The 23126-nt window shown below is 46.0% G+C and overlaps 2 protein-coding genes across 5 annotated transcripts in view; both read right to left on the bottom strand.

Moving 5' to 3' along the window:
* Window positions 1–23126, bottom strand: part of GPRASP2 (G protein-coupled receptor associated sorting protein 2) — a 94126-nt gene that overhangs the window by 46822 nt on the left and 24178 nt on the right. The window contains exon 1 of one of the 4 annotated variants that reach the window (XM_062183341.1): window positions 7354–7433. The exons of 1 other annotated variant lie outside the window; for it this stretch is intronic. The gene's annotated coding sequence lies outside the window, so the exon portion shown is untranslated. Of the gene's footprint in view, window positions 1–959; window positions 1059–7353; window positions 7434–23126 lie in introns of those variants that run through there. 2 more of the 4 variants (XM_062183343.1, XM_062183344.1) reach the window with 2 other exon arrangements.
* Window positions 2391–7433, bottom strand: GPRASP1 (G protein-coupled receptor associated sorting protein 1). The gene is made up of 2 exons (XM_062183340.1): window positions 7354–7433; window positions 2391–7103 (listed from the first exon to the last, which is right to left on the bottom strand). Exon 2 carries the CDS (start codon window positions 6838–6840, stop codon window positions 2728–2730), a length of 4113 nt encoding a protein of 1370 aa, XP_062039324.1. The 5' UTR covers window positions 6841–7103; window positions 7354–7433; the 3' UTR covers window positions 2391–2727.

The raw sequence follows: 23126 nt of genomic DNA, 5'->3' as shown, positions 1-23126 counted from the left end.
ATGGAGCAGAACCAGTTTGTCATTAGATGAGAGCGAGCCACCGAGGGCACAGTGGGACTGGCTCTTTTCAGAACGTCACACAGGATGCTGCTCACTAAGGTTGAGATCCAGGAGGTCTCTAAGAGGTTGTTAAGCTTGGGGAGGATCCCCATGAGAAATCCCAAGTGAAGAGCCCAAAGCATCTAGGTTCCTCCCCCAGTCTACGCCGCCTCCTCTTTGTCCAGAGCTCCCAGGTTGAGGCTCTTTCCTCTCTGGCATCCCCAGTCAGCTTGAGCCCTGGAGCAAAAGGCAGATGTGTTACCCTGCCCCTCCCCCAGCTGCCAGCTGCCCTCGGCCATCCCCACTGCCTGGACACTGTCAGGCAGGCAGGCAGGCAGACGCTAGAGAGCCAGTGCCCACGAGGTGAGAGGAAGAGAGCTGCGGCACAGCCCACGGTTCCCAGCCCCACCCCTGCCTGTCCTCACCCAGTGCCGCAGTGCCCACGAGTTGTCCCCTCCCCGTTAGGCTCTAAGGGACCCCCGAAGTCAGCTCCGTCCGCGTGCCCGCCGCCCTCACCCAAACCTAGCAACCCAGTCGCGCCGCGCTGGGCGGGAAGCCTGCGGCGCGGGGAGGGGCTGCTCAGAGGCGGCCTGCAGGGCGAGGCGCCCAGGCGCCCAGACATTTCCTGCAGCCGCGTCCAGTCTCAGCCACCACCTCCCGCCGATGGCATTTCCCGGCCTCGCACCCACCCCCTCCAACACCAGCCGCTGCTTTTCTCCACGGACGCACGCCGCCTCCAAGGCTCCAGCTCCCGGACGAGGGACAGACTGGCCAGGACGCTCGCCACTGCCTAAGGGACCGTTTCCCTGACCGACAAGCGCTGTCCTCCGTGGTCGCCTGGGAAGTTAGTTTTCAGGCCCCATGCAGCATGCAGAGACCCCCACCCGCCCACCGTAACTCCCCGCCACCCGGCGGCGCACCTCACTGTGTCCATCCTAGGTCCTCCCGGTCGGTCCCTTCTCCGAGCAAGTAAACGCTCCTCTCTGCCGGCCCAGAGCTGGCCACGTGACCCGCCGCCCGCCCCACGTGACCGCGCAGTCAGCTTGCCTGCTGCAGGGATGGCCGAGATCTGCTTCTGGGGCTGAGCTGCTGATACAGGCAGCACGAGCTCCTGACCCTGGCGAACGTGCAGCTGGCCGGAGGGCTGGATGTGGAGACAAAGCTTCCAGCCTTATTGCTTGGATGGCTGGTGTGGAACACTCCACCAGGATGTGGGAGATGAACCTTCAATACTTTGAATAATACTCATGCGACATGTAAATACACACACACACAGGCTCGGTCTTGAAAAATATTCATAAGCAAAACATTCAACTCCAGCTTGCACCACCACAATGATGCCTTTTAACATTTCTGGTTTTTGAAGACAGGCAAAACTGCCATTTTACGCGACTTCCATAAACCTTCATGTAGTACAATCAGGTGGAAAAGTGCAGTTTTCTCCCTCAGAGCAACCAAAAATAAAAGTCACTATTTCTAGTTCATTCCCTGAAAAGAACAGAACACTTTATGTATCTTCCTTTATCCTTGACTCCTTCCTAAAACCAACTTTATTCCTTTTTCTCCTGTAATACTTTTGTGAATGTAAAACACAGAAAAAAGAAAACTGGCATAAACACAAGAACTTCAGTGATTTTACTGTTTAAAAAATAATTTTACTATTTTTATTTGGCAAGCCAGTTACCCTGAAGTTGATGTCTATCATATCATTGTAGAATTTTCTATAATCGAAGTCACTTGCATAAATTCATAAGTTTACTCACACTTAACTTTTAAAATGTAATCATACATGTCTTCTCCATTACACCAACTGTAAAAGCATCAGGGCTTTTCCTAGTTATAAAACCTATATGTCAGTTTTAATTGCTCTATGACACTGTCTTAACAGTCGCCATAGGCACAATCCTAATTAAATCATCTTCCTACTCAAGTAAATTCATGTATCTTATTCATTTACCCTTTAGGTAACATCAAAAGAATAGCTATACTTTGATCAGCAAAGTGCATCTTCCCAGCTCTTCAAAACTTATCTCATCCTCCATATCCCTCAATATATTCCTCCCACCCACTCCAGGCAAACTGGATACCTCATCCCCTTAGCACACTTTTTTTCTTCCAATCCCATGCTTTTCTTCGCACCAGTGTTGTTCCTACACTTTTAAGTCCAACTTCAGTGGGTCCTTTCTCTCTGACGCATGCCCTGAGCAGTGGTCCATGGTGACCTTTGTGTTCAAAGTGGAGAAGCAGCTTTTTCATGGAGCATATTACACAGATGTTAATTATCTTTATCTCTGTATGTGTTTGTGTGTTTATTTTGTATTTTAAATACAAGACGGGTGATTTCTGCCAATTTTAACAGAGAACTTTATTGAAACACAAATAAGACTCAAAGAGGTATGTAAACATCGGAACAGCAACTGGAAGGATAGCTTATTTATGATGGCTCAGTTCACAATAAGCTCAAATACTAAATATCACAATTTGGACAAGATAAATATCAACAAATGTGTTTTCAGTTCCAATACTCATTTGGCATCAGAAAATGACCCATCTTATACACAGAGTTGGCAAGTTAATATCAGAATTAAGGATGTACGCTGCAACACAGATTCAACTTTGAAAACCAAAGCGTTACTTGAGGATCACAACACAGGAACAAAAGGACAATCAGGCAAGTGATTAGTCATATTAATTTTCTTGGTCTGCTTTGGGGTCATTTGGATCGTCTGGTTTGCTTTGCAGTTCCTTAACAAATTTCTCAGCCTCATGGAATGTAGAAATAAGTGGCTCGAGATCAAAATCATCATCAGTGAACACTGCTTCTTTTTTGATATTGTTACCAATATTTTCAAATATTGCAAGAATAATTTGAACATTGCCATTTGTCTCGTTCCTGCTAAAGAGGCCCATAAATTCTGACATTGCTTCAGCACTGAGTAGTTCTTTTGTCATGACAGGATTTTCAGAAAAATTCAGCAGTATTTTCAAGACATGAAACCTTGTTTGGGTATTGCCTGTAGCTAGCAAGGAGAGAAATCCTGACATATAATTGGCAATCAGTGTATGATAGTCAGTAGTACTGGTGAGATGTGTAATCATCCTTATTCCACAGAGCTGCTCAGGGGTATCCAAGCCATAAACAAGGGTTTCCTCACACACTTGACATACATATGTCTGAATCATGTTTAGATTTGGGTAAGGTGGAGTCATGCGAATCATATTTTCCAAAAACCTTGTCCTAACTCGGGAGGATGGATAATTGAGCAAGGCTTGAATAAGTGAAACCACACCAGAATCCCGAATGAAATCTCGGGTAAACTGAGAAGCACTTCTCATCCCCATTGCAATTTTAGATATTTCATGAATGAAAGGATCACGGATTCTGTCCACTAGTAAAAGGAGTTCTTCAAACTCTTCAGAATCAATTCTAAGTTCACACTGTATGCAGCTGCAAGACCAATTCTCAGGCTCTTTACTCTCTTTGTCCCTAAGGTGCTCTCGAATTTCCTGGACTGACCGATAGGAAGGATCATACTGAAATGGGAACTCAGGGTCAGGCTGATCAGGCTGAAGCAAAGATTCCTGCTCTTCCCCTTCCGGGCTAAGTTCCAAGAGCTTGGGCTTTCCTCCAAACATTTCAGAAAACAGAAATGCTGCTTCTTTGGGAAAGTTAAAGGTGCTTGTGGATGGGAAGCCAACCCTTCCCCACGGACCAGGCTTGAACTGAACAGTGACCTCATCCCAGCTCTGGGGCCTGCGTGATGGATCAGGCTCCTGCTCAACTGAACACCTGGACTTGCAAATGGCCCTGAAAACAGGGCTTGGATTTGACTCAAAATGAGGCTCATCTCCTGCCCAGAACCAGGACCCCACTATGGCCTCATCTTCATCAGCAAACGTCCTGGACTCACAGCTGGTTCCACTTCCAGTCCTGTCATTCTCCTCATTTTGAGCTCCAAACCATGAGCCAGCAACTGCCCCGTCCTCATTTTCCGACTCACAAGTAGCCACAGTTCCAGTCTCCTTAATGGCCTCCTCTCCAGACCACAACCAGGACTCAACAATCATCTCTTCATCATCCTGTGGCAAGGACACATGGCATACACCTGATTCTCCATCACCTTCTTTTGCAGCCCAGAACCAGGACCCAAAAACATTCTCTTCGGTCTCTGACCCCGTTTTGTCTACTGCATGAGACCCAGTTTCCATACTGGCTTCTTCATCCCAGAACCAGGACCCAATGATGATTTCCTCCTCCTCAGTCCCAGGCTTGGACTCAGAGCTGGCCTCTATCACTGTCTCCATCCTGGCCCCTTCTTCCCAGAACCAGGACCCAACAATGACTTCCTCCTCTTCAGATGTGACACTGGATTTGTTGCAAAATCCAGCTTCTCTCCTAACAGGCTCTTCCCAGAACCAGGACCCAACAACAGCTTCCTCCTCAGTTGTTAGACTATTCTCTTCTCTAACTTTAGGCACTGCCTCGAGCCTGTACTCCTCCCCAGCCAAGAACCAAGAACCAACAATATATTCCTCCTCAGCTTCTGGCCTGGGATCTTCTCTGCTGGTAGTCTCTTGAATGGCTTTATCTTCTTTCCAGAACAAAGGCTTGATTACGTTCTCCCCTTCAGTTGATAACCTAGCCTCTTCTCCAGTCTCATCATCTATACTGCCACCTTCTGCGGCACATAACGAAGACCCTACAATGGCCCCTGGTCTTGAGTAGTTTTTGGACCAGAAACATGAATCAACAGTGTCCTCTTCCTCCTTTGGTTTAGAATTCCAGCTTCCTCCATCAGCAGGATACATAAATGGTTTTCCTTTTTCCCAGAAGCAAGATCTATCTTTCTCCTCAGCTCCTGTCATGAATTTGCATCTGGCACTAGCCCCATACTTTATACTGACCTCTTCTTTGACTCCAAACCAAGGTGATACAATGGCCTCTTCCTCATCCTCCAGATTAGACACGCTGTTGACTTCAGCCTCCACCCAAGTGTCTACTCCGGCCCAGAACCAGGACCCAATAATGGGTTCCTCCTCCTCACCCACTGGCACAGTGTCACAGCTAGTTTTATCCCTAGAATCCACACAGGGCTGGTTTTCAGACCAAAACCAGGATCCAAATATTGTCTCTTCTTCAGATCCTGACTTGGCCTCTTCTCCAACCCCAGCCGCTACACTGCCTTCTTTTCCAGTCCAGAACCAGGGACCAATAGCTCTTTCTTCCTCTGACTTTTGCCTGGACTCACAGCTGACTGCTATACCAGATTCCACACTAGTTTCATCAGTGTCCCAGAACCAAGACCCAAAAATGGTCTCTTCCTCAGCCTCTGGGTTGGCTTCTTCACCAACCCAGAACCAGGAACTGACAACGACTTCTTCATCAGTTGCTAGCATAGTTTCAGAAGCAGCTGCAGTCCCATTTGCCATACTAGTGTTTTTCACAGCCCCAAGATAGGAATCATAACTAGGCTCCACCTTAGCCCTTGGTATGGATTTACTGGCTCCAGTCCCCAAACTGTCCTCTTCTTCAGCCCAGAACCAACTCCCAACAAGGGACTCTCCCTCCATTTGTGAAATGGACATGATATTGGCTCCATCCACCATGCTGGATTCCTCTGTAGCCCAGAGCCAGGTACCAATAAGGACCTCTTCCTCTGACTTGACTTCCCGTTTGGCCCTGGCTCTGGCCTTGGCTTTGGCCTCTTCCTTTGCCATTGCTCTGGCCCTGGCCTCTTTCTTGGTCTTAGGCCATAAAAAGTTACCAGCCTTTTCTCCAGGCAAGAACCAGGGCTCATTTTTTCTTGCATCCATGAAGCCAGATATGAAATCCATGCAAGCTTCTTGCTTGGCCCTTTGCCTGGCCCTGGTGTTGGCCTCTTTTCTGGCTCTGGGTTTGGATCTGGATTTGACCCCCTCTCTAGACCAGAACCAAGACTTCATGTGGTCTTCACGATCAGAACCAGAACTGGACTCAACACAGACTTGTGTCTTAGATGTAAACTTGGACCAATTATTGGCCTCTTCTCTGGGCCTGGACCAGGAATAGGTCTGGTCTTTGGCCCATAAACAGGGTATCTTCACAGACTCATCCTCAGAACCAGAACTAGACACAGTACAGAGTTCTTTCTTGGCTTTGGGCTTACACAGAATATTAACTTCTTTTTCGGCCATGTGCCTGGACCTGGTACTGGCCTTTATTCTATTCCTAGGACGAAATTTGGAACTGACTTCATATCTATTCCAGAACAAGGGAAACAGAGACATTTCTTGTTTGGATAGAGGCTTGGGGCAGTACCAGGACTCCATACCATCCTCTCCCTCTGACCTAAATGAAGGCTGGAATCCTGCTTGGGAGTTGTCCTTCCTTCTAGGAAAGCTCTCAGTGTCCATATTAAGCAGTTCTCGATCCACAGACAGACGCTTCGTTTTAGCAACTGATCTAGAAACAGCACTACTGCTTGGAGACTCTCCCTCAATCTTCAACATTGCCATAGCCCCACACTCAGCCTGGGCCCATACCTGGGCATCACCCTTAGATTCTGACCTAGGGATTGCCTTCGACTTACTCTTAGAACGTGCCCCACCTCCTGTACTGGCCTTAGTTTTAGGCCTTGCCCGAGGCATAACCTTGGTCTTAGTTTTGGGCCTTGCCCCATTCATTATCTGGGCTTGAATTCTAACCTTGGGCCTGACAACCAAGGGAACTTCATTCTCTCTTTCAGCCCCACCCACAACCTCTTCCCCAGCCTTTGTTTCAGGCTTACTGGCAACACCAGGCTCAATCTTAGCCCCAGTCATGATACAAGTTAGAGAAAGCTCAGTAATAAGTCCCTATCTAAACCACTACAAACACAAATCTGTTTCAAGCTCCATTTTTACACTCTAAAAGGCTGTGAACAACATAAAGAGTCAATTATCCTTCTTTTCAAACAGTCTTAGTCAGCAACACAGACAAAATTCAACCAAGCTGGGGGATGGATGGATGGTTCCTGGTGGGTGCAGACCTGCTGTGGTGGTCAGCAGCAACTCCAATACCACCAGAGCTGCCACTGTAGGTGGATCTAGAGAGAGAGAATGAAATGGGGATCTAAATCTGCTCCAATTGCATCACTCCGTGCAAAGAGACTGGTGTTAAATGCTAGGCTGGGAGAAGGTCTCTGTCCTTGTTGTCTGTAACAAAATGGATTTGGCAGTGGCGGGAAGTATTTTGGAAAGAGGAGAGGCTGAAGAGCCCCCAGACTGGACCCTCAGTGCTCCCACTGTAGTGCTGGTCTCCACTACCCCACCCAAAGAGTCCGTTGTTATACCAACCTTGACTGATGTGATGTAATTTCCCCCTGCTTTCCTTGATCAAGCGGTGTCAAGTCCCACAGCTGATTGCTGTGGGGAGGAAGGTCCTACAGACAAGTGAACAGACAGGAGAGAATGGAGTCTGAATGCTCAGTAGATAAGCACACATCCTGGCCCCTGAAACAAATATCACTTTCTGCTCAGATCAAGGTCTGTAGCTGTGCCCTGAATTGTCCCCATCGCACCAACCTCCAGACACCTGAGCCAGTCTCTTCTTCCTTTCCCTTCTTGCAGAACTGACCGGCCTCAAAGCAGGCCTATGGACAAACAGAGGGAAAGGTAAGACAGTCAGGAAATAACAGCAGCAGTTGAAGCCTGGTGGATAGCTGGACACCAAGAGTAGGAATTCTCATTATATCTGTCTTTCAACGTTTGAGGTCATGCTGGTGGAAGCTTCAGGTCTCACTGAGGTCCTGCTGCAGGGTTCCAGAAAGACTGAACTCCGTCTCTTGACGTCACACCCTTCCCATCACTCCCTCCTCCAATTCTGGGGATTCACCACTAGGTGCACCACAGCCCCATGTCTTACGCAGCATAAAATAGGGAAAAGGTGTCGCATATTCTAGAAGCAGGTTGTGAAGTGGCCCTTGTAACTGTGACTCCCTCATCCCACACAGCTGCAAAGCCCCTCTTCAGGCCCCCACTTTGGGCGGGTGGGGGAAGTGCCTGGAACGCAGGTAGGGAAGATTAGGAGGTGCAGCTGGATGCCAGACCTCCCCTGGCGGCAGTCACCCTCATCCCCATCCCACACACGTCCCTACACCCAAGCCATTTTCTGCGGCTCCTTTTGCTCACGCCTCTCCTCTGTAGACCCACACTGTGGCCCGCCAGGATATGCCAGCCCCACCGCGCACACAGGAGACTCTGACATCAACCTGAAACCTGTGGAAAGCGGCAGCACCCAGGAGGAGGCACCCAGCACACCCCTTCCAGAATCAGGGCTCACAGTGGCAAACGCGACCCAGCTCCCATCCACGGAGCTGGCCGCGGAGCTCAGGTGCCCGTCCCTGCCACTATCCCGGCCGGCCTCCCGGGCACCCCCCACCCCAGCTCCTGTTCAGACATTTCTCCTGCCCTGCCTCCCCCACCGCCTCCCGGGGCACAGGCGCCAGCGAGGGCGGGGCCGGGCGCTGGGAAAGCGGCTGGCAGGCTGTCCCCGCAGCTGGTCTTCAGAGGATGTGCCGGTGCCTCTCTGCCCACCCCTCTGCCCTTGGCCCGGCCCGCGCGGATCCCTGCTGCCTCCTCCAGGCACTGCATTCCACAGGGGACCGGGACCCGGACCAGCTCCGGTCACCGCCTCCTTGCCAGGCTGCCCGGGTGCGGGGCCAGGCTGTCAGCCGGCCGGCGGCGGTGGGGGGAGGAAGCCCCCAACCCCCACCTCCCCCCACTTGCCTTCACTGGCTCAGGGCCCCGGTCTTCAGCCTTCCCCTCCTCGCTTCTCCTCTCTCGCGCGCGCTCTCGGATCCCCAGCGCTTTCCCGGCGCCCAGAACGGCCAAGCCGCGGCCCGCCCCCCGCACCTCTGCACCAAACCCGTCCGGGGCTGCGCAGGATGCGGCAGGGACCGCTCGCCGCGAGGGTGTCGGGAAGGGGGCGGAGGGATTCGGCGCCAGCGCCTCGACGCCCCCTCCCAGGCCCACCCTAGTTCCCACCCCGAGCTGGGCGGGGCCCGCACGACCGCCGGGCCAGGCCGGGGCGCCTCCGCCTCTGGGGGCGCCTCGCATGCTCGCTCGCTCACGGCGCGACCACCACCACAGCTGGGGCGCCGGCCCGGGCTCTGGGGCCGGCAGGCCGACGGGTCAGGGGGCGCGCAGCCTGCCGGGGCCGGCGAGAGCCGCGTCGCAGGGCGCAGCGGATGGATACCAGCCTGGCCCTCGGCGCCTCTGCACCCCAGTCTCTGAGCGCCAGCTGCTGTCGCCCCTGCCCGGGCGCTCATGGCACAGGGGCTGTCCGCACCAAAGCCCACGAGGGACGAGGCCAGGACGGTGGGCCTTTCTTCCTTCACTGCTTCACGGAGCCGCGCAGGGGAGGAAGGCAGCTCCCTCCCAGAACTGCTCTGCGCTCCCCATGCAGGGTCAGCAGTGCCCCTCTTGTGAGAGAAGCCCACCTGTGCCTGCGGCCCTAACAGACAGAACACCGGTCCGCGCCCTGAGTCCTTCCTCCGGCCACACTGCCTTTTGCTTATTCCAGAATGGCAGCTCACCCGGTCACTGCTTAGTGCCCACACTTGCCCAAGAAAGTGGGCCCTACCCTGTCAAGAGCTGCAGGTGGCCATGCAGTCACCCCCTCTGCTGCCCATGGCCAAGTGGCAGGCACCAGGCAGGGCGGGACCTGAGTCCTCTTCCACTGTTCCCTATCAAGTCTGTTCTTGCCAGTCACATCCAAGCCCTCCAGGCATTTGGCCATGTGAAACGCAGCTGCGATCCATCCACTTGGTCCTCAGCCGCTTGCTCTAACCACCTGCCTGATTTCTCCAGTTACTCTCAGGGGAAGATGCCACTTCCCCAAGACAGAACTTCCTGGTTGTTTCGGATCCTTTCCCTTCACTCACACTCCTTTACCCTAGAACCCCTCTCTGTCCTTGCTGCAATGGCCAAGGAGAACAATGTGATTGTGTGCAAACTTGATGCTGTTACTGCTGAACATTTTTAAACTCATTTAAAGGGCACATTCATTGTGCTTGGCAGAATAACGGTAACTCAAAGACGTGTGTGTGCTGTATTCTGGAACATGGAAACAAGTTTCATTACCTGACAAATGAGAATTAAGCTTGCAGTTGAGATTAAGGTTGCCAGTCCAGTGAATGCAATTTAATATTATGCTGGGTTTTCCTCCCCCATGTTCCACATGGGGAGGCAGCAGCACAAAGTCTAGACATGCTATTGTTGGATCTTAAGATGGAACGGAGCCAGGAGCCAAAGAATTCAGGCTGCCTCTAGGAATTCGAAATGGCAAAAAAGCATATTCTCCCCTAGAAACTCCAAAAGGAAAGCAATTCTGCCAATGATTTTTGTCCAGTGAGATACGAATCGTTTTGGATTTTTGGTCTCCTGGGCTATGAAGTAAGAAAACTTTTTTCATTTTAAGGCACTAGGTTTTTTGAGGTTTCTTATAGCAGAAGTATAAACAGAATACAGTCCCCATCCCAACAAAGTCCTATTGCCTTTGATTATGTTTACCTGTGCTTCAATCCCTGGGAGGATATATTTTGGGATTTCTCTCATCAGTACAGCCACCCATCTCCTCTCTGTATTATAGTTATGCTTCAAATCACACCAGTACAAGATTTTATTGTAATTCTAGAAGTGTTAGGATATTCATATAATTACTAGCAGAGGAATGATTGTACCATATGCTGTTTTTTACTGTATGAGTCTTTGAAGTATTCAGTAATTTGTTAATTCATTTACACAACATGGTCTTTTATTAGCTAAGGCTTATTGAATTGAGAAAGGCCCTATTTTATGCTTTTATGTAATTTTGCCCTTTATATGTATGGATCTGATAAAGTATTCTTTTTAAAATGAGAGGGGCTGGCATTTGGTACTGCCTGGGATGCCTGCATCTCGTATCAGTGTCTGGTCTGAGTCCCAGCTACTCTGCTTCCAATGCAACTTCCTGCTAATGCATACTCTGGGAGAGAGCAAGTGATGGCTCAAGTAACTGGATCCCTGTAACCCATGTGAGAGATCAAATTGTGTTCCAGGCTCCTGGCTTCAGCCTGGCCCAACCCTCGCTGTTGCAGGCATGGGCATTTGGGGAGTGAACCAACAGACCTAAGATTCTCTCTCTCTCTCTCTCTTTCTCTCTCTTTCTCTCTCTCCCTTCCTTTCAAATAAATAAAACCTTTAAATGAGAAAGCAAATAAGACTGAAATAAGATGCTGACTTATAATCTCACTTCTCAACACTATTTACTTTCACCAAAAATGAATTCCAGCTCAATAGAATGCAATAGCCAAGGTTACTCCCTAGTACCTCACCAGCACCTGTAAAATCTTGACATGCCCCTGAAATCTAAATTGTAGAAACAATCCACAAGGATTAAGCCTGGGATACAAAGGCAGCTAAGCTCACTCACTGTACCCACCATGCCACCTCCCATCCCCCTCCACCTCCCACATATCTCCTTGCACACTAGCATATTCCTTGAATGTGCAGCTTAAATGATCTCTTGTCCCTCTCAATTACCATGGTACTGCACCTGTTTTTGCTCATTTAGCTTAACTTGCCTCTCTACTGTTCTTCAAATGCCTCAGGAAAACCTTCCTTCTGGGACATCTCATTTGATTTAAGTTGAGGCAAGGCCTGTGTATTCTTAGAATGTATCCCTTCTCCAATTCCTTAATGCCAGGAGCTGAGCACGATAAAATTTCTCTCCAGTCAGTACCAACTAAGCTGGGGTGGGTATGGTGAACTAACTGGTAAAATGGGCCCAGTGGATATCTACTTTTTACACAGGCTGAAGATGCTCTGAGAAATAGCACAACCTATGTGTACTACTTAAGACACTGTGAATCTGTAGAACTGGTGGGGTTTGCTTCAATAGAATTCTTCCTGAGGGAACACAGGGTCAGGTACAATGACCATAGCCCACAAATAATGCTTTGTGATTAGGGAATTATAGCTATTCTAATGGCAACGTTGAGTTCAGGATCTTGTTTGTGCCTATTCCAACACATGCCGACATCTGGGAGTCTGCCATGGCTAAGGCTAGTTGATAAACAATTCCCAAAAGTACTGTTTCCAAAGAAACTGTTTAACAGTCCAGTGTGCATATCCCATTAATAAAGCATAACATAAAGAGAAGAAAATGTCCTCCTCTCCAAAATGTCTACAAAGTTTTGACTACTATTCAGCTCTGACATCATGAAGACTTTTTATACCAGTGGTGTTTGGGAAAATTAGAGGAGTTTAATGTCTGTAAATAAAGCTTAGGGTAGCAACAACAACTGAAACAATCATAGGAAAACCACTGAAATTAAGAATGTGGTAAATATTCCCTTCTAAATTTTGAGAACTACAGGAGTTAGGGAGGTGAGTGAGCTAATTAGCTTTGCAGGAACAAGAAATCCTGAATTTCCACAATACCAGAAAATGTTGGAAATTAATGAAATGCCAAAGTGCTTTTTAAAAAACTTTTATTTAGTAAATATAAATTTCCAAAGTACAGTTTATGGATTACAATGGCTTCCCCCCCCAAAGTGCTTTTTAAATAGGAAAATAATGAGAGGCCAGTACTATCTGTTGTTGGTATTTCTCATTACTTAACCATCACTTCCCACATCAGCATCATGACATGGCCTGATTACAGTCGGCATCCAGCCAGAAAAGTGGGGGAAAAGTAGAGTAGAGGTAGTCTACGTCCTTCTCAAAATCCTTGGCCAGGTAACGCCCACATCATTTTCACTCACACTCCAGTGACTGGATTCAATCACCATTTATTGATAATATCGTCCTTTCTCTAAAAGTAGTTCTATAACTGAATATCTACATGCAGCAGAATAAAGTTGCCATAGAAAACTAGGAAAATGAGAAATTCTTCAACTTCATAAAGAATATCTATTAAAAATTACAGGTAACATTATGCTTAATGATGAGAAACTAGAATCCCACTAAGCTTAGGAACAATGTTAAAGATGTTCTGTCACACCATGGCTATTCATCATTGTACTAGAAGTCCTAGCTAAAGCAATGAAACAAGAAAAGGTATACCCATGAGGAAGGAAGAAATAAAACTGTCCTTGTTTGTAGATGACATGAGAGCCTGTGCAAAATCTTGGAAAGAATTGACAAAACACCCTCCTGGAACTAGTAAGTGACTATAGCAAAGTTTCAGGACACAATATTAGTATACAAAAGAAATGGCTTTCCTAAATGCCAGCCTGGCCACTGGGGGAATTAGGGGAGTGAATCAGTAAATGGGGACTTTCTCTTCTCTCTCTAAAATGAGTAGATAAATAAATATGAAACATATATTTGTATTAATAACTAAAATGTACTACTTAGCTATAAATGTGACAAAATATGCACAATAATGATGTGAGAAAAACTCTAAAACACTGAAGAAAGAAATCAAAGAACTAAATCAGTGGAGAGAAATTCCATGTGCATGGACAGGAATATACAATGCTGTCAAGATATCAGTTCTTTCTTTTTTTTAAGATTTATTGATATACTTTTAAAAAGCAGAGCAACAGAGAGTAAGACACAGAGAGGGGGAGGAGGGGAGGGAGAGGGAGAGGGAAAGAGCGAGCAAGCGAGCGAGCAAGAGAGAGAGAGAGAGAGATCCATTCATGTGTTGGTTCAAAAATGGCTACAACAGCCAGGTCTGGATCAAGCCAATGCCAGGAGCCTAAAACACTATCCTGGTTCCCCATGTGAGTGGCAAGGGCCCAAGTACTTGAGCCATCTTCCACTGCCTTCTTAGTAGAATTAGCAGGGAGCTGGATTGGAAGTGGAGCAGCCAGGATGTGAACAGGTGCTCCTACATGGGATACTGGCATTGCAAGTAGTAGCTTAATTTGTAGCACCACAATGTTAGTCCCTATGATGTCACTTCTTTAAAAGTTGATTTACAAATTCATACAATCTCAATCAAAATCCCTGCAAGTTACTATGTGAATATTAACAAATTGATTTTAAAGTGTATATGGAAAGGAAAAAAGATGCAGAATACCTAACACAATATTGAAAGAGAAGAACAAAGTTGTAGTACTGACACTATCCAACTTGAAGACTTAATATAAAGCTATAGTATGTGGTAATGGTAAAAGGAAAATTAAATAGGTAAATGTAACAAAACAGGGAGCCCAAAATAGGTTCATATAAACATAGTCAACTGATCTTTGAAAGAAGAAAAGACAATGCAATGGAGAAAATATTTATACACATACACATACATATGTGTGTATGCATGTATAAAACATCTGGGTATCCAAATGCAAAAAAAAAATGACCCTAGACACAGTTATTAAACATTTCTTAGAAATTAACTCAAAATAGATCACAGACATAAATGCAAAAAGCAAAATGTTAACTAAGTGATAACGTAAATTCTAGATGATCACATAAATTCTAGATGATCATGGGCATGGCAGTAATTTTCCAACTTCAAAGGCATAAACTAATAAAGAAAGTACTGATAAGCTGGCATTCATTAAAATTAAACACTTTTGATTTGCAAAAGATCCTGTCAAAATAATGAAAAATGAGTCATAAGCAAGGAGAAAATATTTGCAAAAGATATGTTTGAGGGGCCAGCGCTGTGGCACAGCAGGTTAAAGCCCTAGCCTGAAGTGCAGGCATCCCATATGGGCGCTGGTTTTAGTCCTGGCTGCTCCTCTTCTGATCCAGCTCTCTGCTATGGCCTGGGAAAGTAGTAGAAGATGGCCCAAATCCTTGGGCCCCTGCACCCAAGTAGGATACCTGGAAGAAGCTCAAAAATGGCCCAAGTGCTTGGGCCCCTGCACCCATGTGGGAGACCTGGAAGAAGCTCCTGGCTTCGGATCGGCCCAGCTCCGGCCGTTGCAGCCATCTGGGGAATGAACCAGTGGATGGTTCACTACCTCTCTCTGTAACTGTCTTTCAAATAAATAAAATAAATCTTTAAAAAAAAGATATGTTTGATAAATAACACTGTGTGTAAAAAGCCACTGCCTACGATGCTAGCATCGAAAGTGGCACCAGTTGAAATCCCAGATGCTCCATTTCCAATCCATATCCCTGATAATTCACCTGGGAAAGCAGTGGCTCATAGCCCAAGCACTTGGGCCTCTGCCATCCACAAGGGAGACCTAGATGATGCTCCTGGTTCCTAGCTTCATCCTGGCCCAGCCCAGCTGTTGTGGCCATTTGGGGAGTCAATCAGTGGAAGGAAGATCTCTCTCACTGTCTCTCTGTCTCCCTAATTCTGACTTTAAAATAAATATAGACATCTTCAAAAAAAGATCTTCTATACAAAATATCAGAAGAGTCTTAAAACTCAACAATAAGAGAAAACATGATTAAAAACTGGGCCAAAGACCTTAACACAGGCCTCATCTAAGAAGATACACAGATGGCAAATAAACTCATGAAAACACAGAGTCTTCAAAAAGTTCATGAAAACTGTACGTTATGAAAATTTATGCATGTGTTTAAAATTTTTTGTAGCAAATGAATTTATCTTTTAAATTATCTTTTTGAAGTACCCTCATATGTCATCAGGGAAATGCAACTTGAACCAATGATAAGATACCAGTATATACCTGTTACAATGGTCAAAATCCAGAACACTGACAATAACAAATGCTAGCAAGGATGTAGAGTGAGAGGAATTCTCATTTATTAATGGTAAAGGTGCAAAACAGTATATAGCTACTTTGGGATACAGTTTGGCAGTTTCTTACAAAAGTAAAAATACTCTTAGCATTAAAACCATCAATCACAATCCTTGGCTCTTACCCAAATGAGTTGAAAACATCTGTTAATGTTGAAAAATCTGCATGTGGATGTTTCTAACAGTTTTATTCATAATCACCTATACTTGAAAGCAACCAAGATTTTTTTTGACAAGCAGAGTCAGACAATGAGAGAGAGAGAGACAGAGAGAAAGGTCTTCCTTCTCCGTTGGTTCTCCCCCCAAATGGCTGCTACGGCCAGTGTAATGTACCGATCCGAAGCCAGGAGCCAGGTACCTCCCCCTGGTCTCCCATGTGGGTGCAGGGCCCAAGCACCTGGGCCATCCTCCACTGCCTTCCCGGGCCACAGCAGAGAGCGGGACTGGAAGAGGAGCAACTGGGACAGAATCCGGTGCCCCAACCGGGATTAGAACCTGGGGTGCCGGCACCGCAGGTGGAGTATTAGCTTAGTGAGCTGTGGCGCCAGCCAACCAAGATGTTTTACAGTAGGTGAACAGATAAATTGTGGTGGGACAGGCATTTGGCACAGTCATTAAGACATCACTTGGGGCTGGCACTGTGGCACAGTGGATTAACACCCTGGCCTGAAGCGCCGGCATCCCATATGGGCACCAGTTCTAGTCCTGGCTGCTCCTCTTCCGATCTAGCTCTCTGCTATGGCCTGGGATAGCAATAGAAGTACCCATGTGGGGGACCCAGAGGAAGCTCCTGGCTCCTGGCTTCGGAATGCTGCAGCTCCAGCCATTGCAGCCATCTGGGGAGTAAACCAGCAGACGGAAGACCTCTTGCTCTGTCTCTACCACTCTCTGTAACTCTGTCTTTCAAATAAATAAATCTTTAAAAAAATACATCACTTGAGGGAAGAAAGGAGGAAAGAAATATCATTATATTCTTAGAATTTTATCTACAAAGCACACTGAATCTGTATAAAAACTAATTAAACATTGAAATAAAAAATTTTAAAAAGACATCATTTGGGATGTCTGCATCCCAAACTGAAGTATCTGGGTTCAAGTCCCAGTTCTCCTTCCAATTCTAGCTTCCAAATAATCCGTACCTCCTGGGATGCAGTAGGTAATATAGCTCAAGAACTTAGGTTCTTGTCACCCTTGTGAGAGATCGAGATTGTGTACAAGGATCCTGGCGTCATCCTGGTCCAGCTCTGTTACATGCATTTAAGGAATAAACTAGCAGATGGAAGAGCTCTCTGTGTCTGTCTCTGTCTCTCTGCCTTTCAAATGAAAAGAAAACAAACAAACAAATATTTTAAAACTGTGGTGCATGCAGACAATGGACTATTATTCAGCACTAAAAATAAATGAGTATCAAGCCATGGGAAGACATAGAGGAAATTTAAATGCATATTATAAACTAGCCAGTCTGAAAAGACCACACACTATGTGATTCCAACTATATGACATCTGGAAATGGTACAACTATGAAGACAGTAAAAAGATCAGTGGTTGCTACAGGCTAAGTGGAAGGAAGGGATTATAGGCACAACACAGAGGATTTTTAGTGTTGTGAAGCTACTCTGTTTGATACTCTAATGGTGTATACATGTCATTAAGTATTTATCCACATCCATAGAACATACAACACCAAAACTTAACCCTAGTATTAACAGTAGAGTTTGGGTAGTAATGATAATATATGTTCATCAATTGTAGCAAACAAACTACTGTTACAGGAGATGCTGATAACTGGGGAGGCTATGCTTGAGGGCAGGAGGTTATACATATCTCTGTTGGATCACTTTGCTGTGAACCTAAAACTATTAAAAATGAACTGTTGGGGCCAGTGCTGTGGCCATATGGGCACTGGTTTGAGCCCCGGCTGCTCCACTTCCAATTTGGCTCTCTGCTATGGCCTGGGAAGGCACCTGGCCCCACACAGGGAATTCTGAGGAAGTTCCTGGCTTCCAGCTTCGGATCAGCCCAGCTCCAGTCATTGCAGACATTTGAGGAGTAGACCGGTAGATGGGTAACTCACTCACTCTCTCTCTCTCTCTTGCCTTCGCCTTCACCCTCTACCTTTCTCTAACGCTGCCTTTCAAGTAAGTAAATAAATCTTTTTTAAAAAAATAAATTCTTTAGGGGCTGGCATTGTGGCATAGCAGGTAAGGTCGCTGCTTATGATCCAATATAGGCAATGGTTACTGTCACAGCTGCTCCACTTCCGATTCAGGTCCCTGCTAATGGCCTGGGAAAAGCAGCAGAAAATGGTCCAAGTGGTTGGGCCCCTGCCATCCTCACAGGAGACTCAGAAGAAGTTCCTGGCTCCTGGCTTCAGCCTGGCCCACCACTGGCTATTGTGGCCACCCGGGGAGAGAACCAGTGGATGGAAGATCCCTCTGTCTCTCTACCTCTCCCTTTCTCTCTGTAATTCTGACTTTCCAATAAATAAATAAATAAATCCTAAAAAACAAAATTAAAACATTTCCTTCTTTCTTGGAATATTCTCATCAGCATTTCAACATACTATACTATTTCCTGTCTTGAAACCAAAATTCTTTATATCATTCCATAGCTACTACCCAATTTTTCCTCTCTTTTTTTGAAATCACTGCAATATTTCATCACCAACATCCAATGAAATTTCATTGCTCTATTGAAAACTGCTTTTGTCAAGACTGACAATAATTCACACGTTACCAAATTCAATAATTATCAGTTCTCATCTTGACTTATCATCATTGTAACCATATAATTTATCACCCAAATTAAGACACTTATGAAAGTAAAAAAAATGTGTTAACAACTGCTCCTGTACAACATAAACTAGTACTTTCTTGGGAAATTAAGGATATTTAGTCACCTTATCTATCACTAATGTTGGACAGGGTTAATTACTCCTTCCTCTTTGAAACATTTTCTTGACTTAGTTTCCAAGATGACTATATTCTAGTTTTTCTCTTATTTTACTGGCTATTCCTGACTTGTTGGCTTTTTAAAATTTTGTTTCCAGGACTGGCATTGTATAGTAGTAGGTAAAGCCACTACCAGGCATGGTTCCTGTCTCAGCTGTTTCACTTCTGATCCAGTTCCCTACTAATGGCCTGGGAAAAGCAGCAGAGGATGGCCCAAGTGTTTTGGCCTCTGCCATGCATGTGGGATACCAGGATGAAGTTCCTAACTCATGGCTTCAGCCTGGTCCAGTCCTGGCCATTGCAACCATCTGGGGAGTAAACCAGCAGATTGGGGATCTCTTTGTGTCTCTCCCTATCTCTCAGTAGCTCTGAATTTCAAAACAAATCTTTGTAAAAATTTGTTTTTATTTTTGTTGACTCATTCTCACCACCTGAATTTTAACACTGAAATATCCCAGGGCTCAATATCTGGACTTCTTCCCTTATGAATCACATCCTTATCTCTTAGTAATCTTATTCAATCTCTTAACTTCCAATACCATCTAAACATTGATGATTCCCAAATTTGCCCTAGTCTAGTCTCTCTCAAAAATCCCAGACTCATATATCTAACCAATCTTCAGTCTCCATAATAAATGTCTAAAAGACATTTCAAATGCAAGATATCCTGACCCAAACGTCTGATCTTCCCTACAAAAATTGTTCCTCTCAGTCTTTACCCATTTCAATAAATGACATCTTTATTCACTGAGTGGCCCTGCATCATGGTAATCATTGATTCCTCTTTCTCTTACATATTCAATCTATCTACATACCCATTGGCTCTACCTCCAAAATATAAACTAAAGCCATACACTACCACTATTTCCACAGCTAACACCTTATTCCAAATCACTATCATTAGTTAACTGGACCACTGTAGTTGCCATTATTCACCCTGTTTGTACGCCTGTTTCCCAAGAGTCCATTCTCTACACAGCCAGAATCACTCCTTAAAAGCATAAGTCTGATAACACTGACCCCCTTGTCAGAACTCTCTACTGAGTTTTCATTAAGACTCAAATATAATCAAACTTTTTCATGGCCTATTTTCACATGATCTAGTCCCTAGCTACCACTCTAAAAAACTATCTCTGCTCACTTTCTCCTTCCTCCGTTTATACCACAGTGGGCTCCATCTAAAACACCTCCATTGTTTCCTCCATTTATGCCACAATGGGCTTCTTGCTGTTTCATGAACAAGCCAAGCACATTCCTACTCAAGGACCTCTGTACTCATTGTTCCCAAAACCTAGAATGCTTCTCTGGCAGAGAGTTTCATAGTTAGCTCCCCTATTTCATTCATATATTTGTCCAAGGAGAACTTCTTTATGACATCTAAAATATTATTGATTCTTCCTAAACCTTTACTCTTTATTAAAAATAGACTTATTTGAAAAGTATGGTTACAGAGCAAGAAATAGAGACAGAGGGATCTTCCATATTCTGGTTTATTCCCTAAATGGCCTCAATGGCCAGGGATGGGAAAGATGGAAGCCAGGAGCAAGGAACTCCATCAGGGTCTCCCACATGGGTGCAGGGGCCCAAGCTCTTGGGCCATCTTCTGTTGCTTTCCCAGGCACATCAGCAGTGAGCTGGATGGGAAGTATAGCAGCTGGGACTTGAAGTGGTGCTCAACAGGGATTTCCAGCATTATAGGCAGCAGCTTAACCAACAGCGCCACAACACCGGCCCCTCTACCCTCATTCCCTGCTTTATTTTACTCTGCATAATTTATCACTACTTAATATTACATATTAATATTTTTAAATTTATTAGGTTTCCTTCTATTCCTAAATGTAAGCTCCATGAGGAGCTTTTTTTTATTCTATGCTATATTCCTAGAATTTAGGAGCAGTACCTGGCACATAATAGACTCTTCCATTTGGTAATATATAAAGGCCTCTGGAAGATGGGAATATCTTTTCATTTGTTATATAAATCATACTAACTTACACTATAGTTTAATCTGGAAAGAAGGGCGATGGGCATTTTGCCTAATGGTTAAGATGCCCAAATTCCACACTGGAATTATCTGGGTTTCATACCTAGTTCTCGACTCCAGCTTCCTGCTAATGTGTACCATGGGAGGCAACAATGATAGCTCAAGTAATTGGGTCCCTCCACCCATGTGGGATACCTGGATTGAGTTCCTGGCTCTCAGCTGTGGCCCTGACCCTTGAGAGCATTTGGTAGAGTGAGCCAGTGGATGAGAGCTCTGTCTCCCTCCCTCTCAAACAAATAAAAACATGAGTTAGAAAAAATAAAAAAGAATACAATCTGGGAATCTTATAAGTATCTATCATTGACCAAGCAGACTAAGAAGCACCAATGTTGTGGCACAGTGGGTTAAAACTACTACCTGCAATGCTGACATCCTGTATCAGAGTGCTGGCTCCAATCCCAGCTGCTTTGTTTTTATACAGTTTACTGCTAATGTGCCTCAGAAGGCAGTGGATGATAGGTCAAGTATCTGGGGCCCTGCCACCCATGCAAGAGACCCAGATGGAGTTCATGGCCCTTGCCTCAGCCTGGCACAGCCCTGGTTGCTCCAACCATCTGGGGAGTGAGCCAGCAGGTAGAAGATTCTCTCTCTCTCTCTCTCTCTCTCTCTCTCTGCTTCTCTTTCTGTAAGTCTTTCAAATAAATAAATAAATATTTTTAAAAATTTTTAGATGAATTATTTTGTTGGAGATTATATTTTTTAGTGTTTAAAATTATAGTTGCGGCCAGCACCGTGGCTCAACAGGCTAATCCTCCACCTAGCGGCGCCGGCACACCGGGTTCTAGTCCTGGTCAGGGCGCCGGATTCTGTCCCAGTTGCCCCTCTTCCAGGCCAGCTCTCTGCTGTGGCCCGGGAGTGCAGTGAAGGATGGCCCAAGTGCTTGGGCCCTGCACCCCATAGGAGACCAGGAGAAGCACCTGGCTCCTGCCATCGGATCAGCACGGTGTGCCGGCTATAGCATGCTGACCGCGGCGGCCATTGGAGGGTGAACCAATGGCAAAGGAAGACCTTTCTCTCTCTCTCTCACTGTCCACTCTGCCTGTCAAAAATAAAAAAAAATTACAGTTGCTCACCCAGTGTTTTCTTTTTTTAATTTGAATGCTTTCAGAGACACCTGTATACTCCTCCCTAAATTTAATGATCATGCTGCTAATTTAATTAAGATGAGGGAGGGTAGAGATGCTCTAGCAATAATCTTCCCACAGACACCAATTTCCACAGATACTCACCAAGTCACTTTTGCAAGAGCCATTATAGCCAGACAAGAGACCACAGTGAGTGCCTTTTTTAGTAAGTATACTACTGAGAAAACATGCCCTGAAGAAAGCAGCGAGGAGAGAATTGCCTACATTGTCCCTCTCCTGTCTCTGCAATTTGGAGATGTCTTCTACCTTAGCTGGTGGAGGGCGAAGGAATTAAGTCCAGTTCTAGATTTGAGTCCCAATGCCAGACCCATCATAATAAAATTGAGAGTAGGACAGGCTCTACAGCCCCTGCCACCAGGACCACCTCTGCAAACTGAGTATTTGAACACTACATAGATAGGCAGCCAGGGAATGACCTCTGCCACTCCTTCTTCAACATATAGCAAAAAGCCAAGCAAGACTCCTGCTGCTGAAGAATAGTGAAAAAGAAGGAGCACTTAGGACCTTGCTTGAAGCTAAGAGGTACTCTGCTGCCATGACACCAGGTCATCACAAAGCCCAAAGGCTTTCACCCTCAGGCCAGTGATTGCAGGCAGAGCACCTAGACTTGCATCAGCATAAGGCAGAGAACTGCCTTCTGGTGGGATGCACTCATTACTACCATCAGCTTCAAGTGAGCCTGACAAACAAGCTAAGACTTTGTAGGGCCTAGTGACTATGACCCTGGTGTGACCTAGTCTTGCTCCAGTCTGGGTAGCCAGGGGGCTTTATCACTCCTTTTCTATCCTTGGGCAGAAAGCAAGGATCCATAGGACTGTATCTTGGGACTCAGGACTGGATTGGAAAAGTCCAGCATTTGGCAGATCCTAATGGCCCCCATCCTAAGCCAGTATCTATAGATAGAATCTCTAGAGTTGCCCCGGCATCAGGTGGAGACTTGCACCCTGGTGGGACAGATTATATTCAGAGTGTAACACTGCCATCCTCATGTGTTCATGTGGGCCTGGTGTATACCTCCAAGATTAAAGAGGGTCTGATGACTGTGAGACCTAGGGGTAACTTATCTAGTGTCTGGCAAATGAGAGTCCACCTCTATCACCCCTCCACCAACCTTGGGCAGATATCAGGGAACCATAGGTCTGTCTTGAGACTCAATGTCTGGCTGATAGAACGCAATAAAATCTTAATGGTGTCTATCCAAGGCTGATGTGTGAAGATGGGGCCTCTGGACCTGCTTTGAGCCAAGTGGAGTTCCATAACCTCAGTTGATTAGTCTT

The sequence above is a fragment of the Lepus europaeus genome, chromosome X (assembly GCF_033115175.1).
Source record: "Lepus europaeus isolate LE1 chromosome X, mLepTim1.pri, whole genome shotgun sequence".
NCBI lineage: Eukaryota > Metazoa > Chordata > Mammalia > Lagomorpha > Leporidae > Lepus > Lepus europaeus.
Note: the sequence above shows the minus strand (reverse complement) of the source record. Positions and strands in the feature narration are given on the sequence as shown.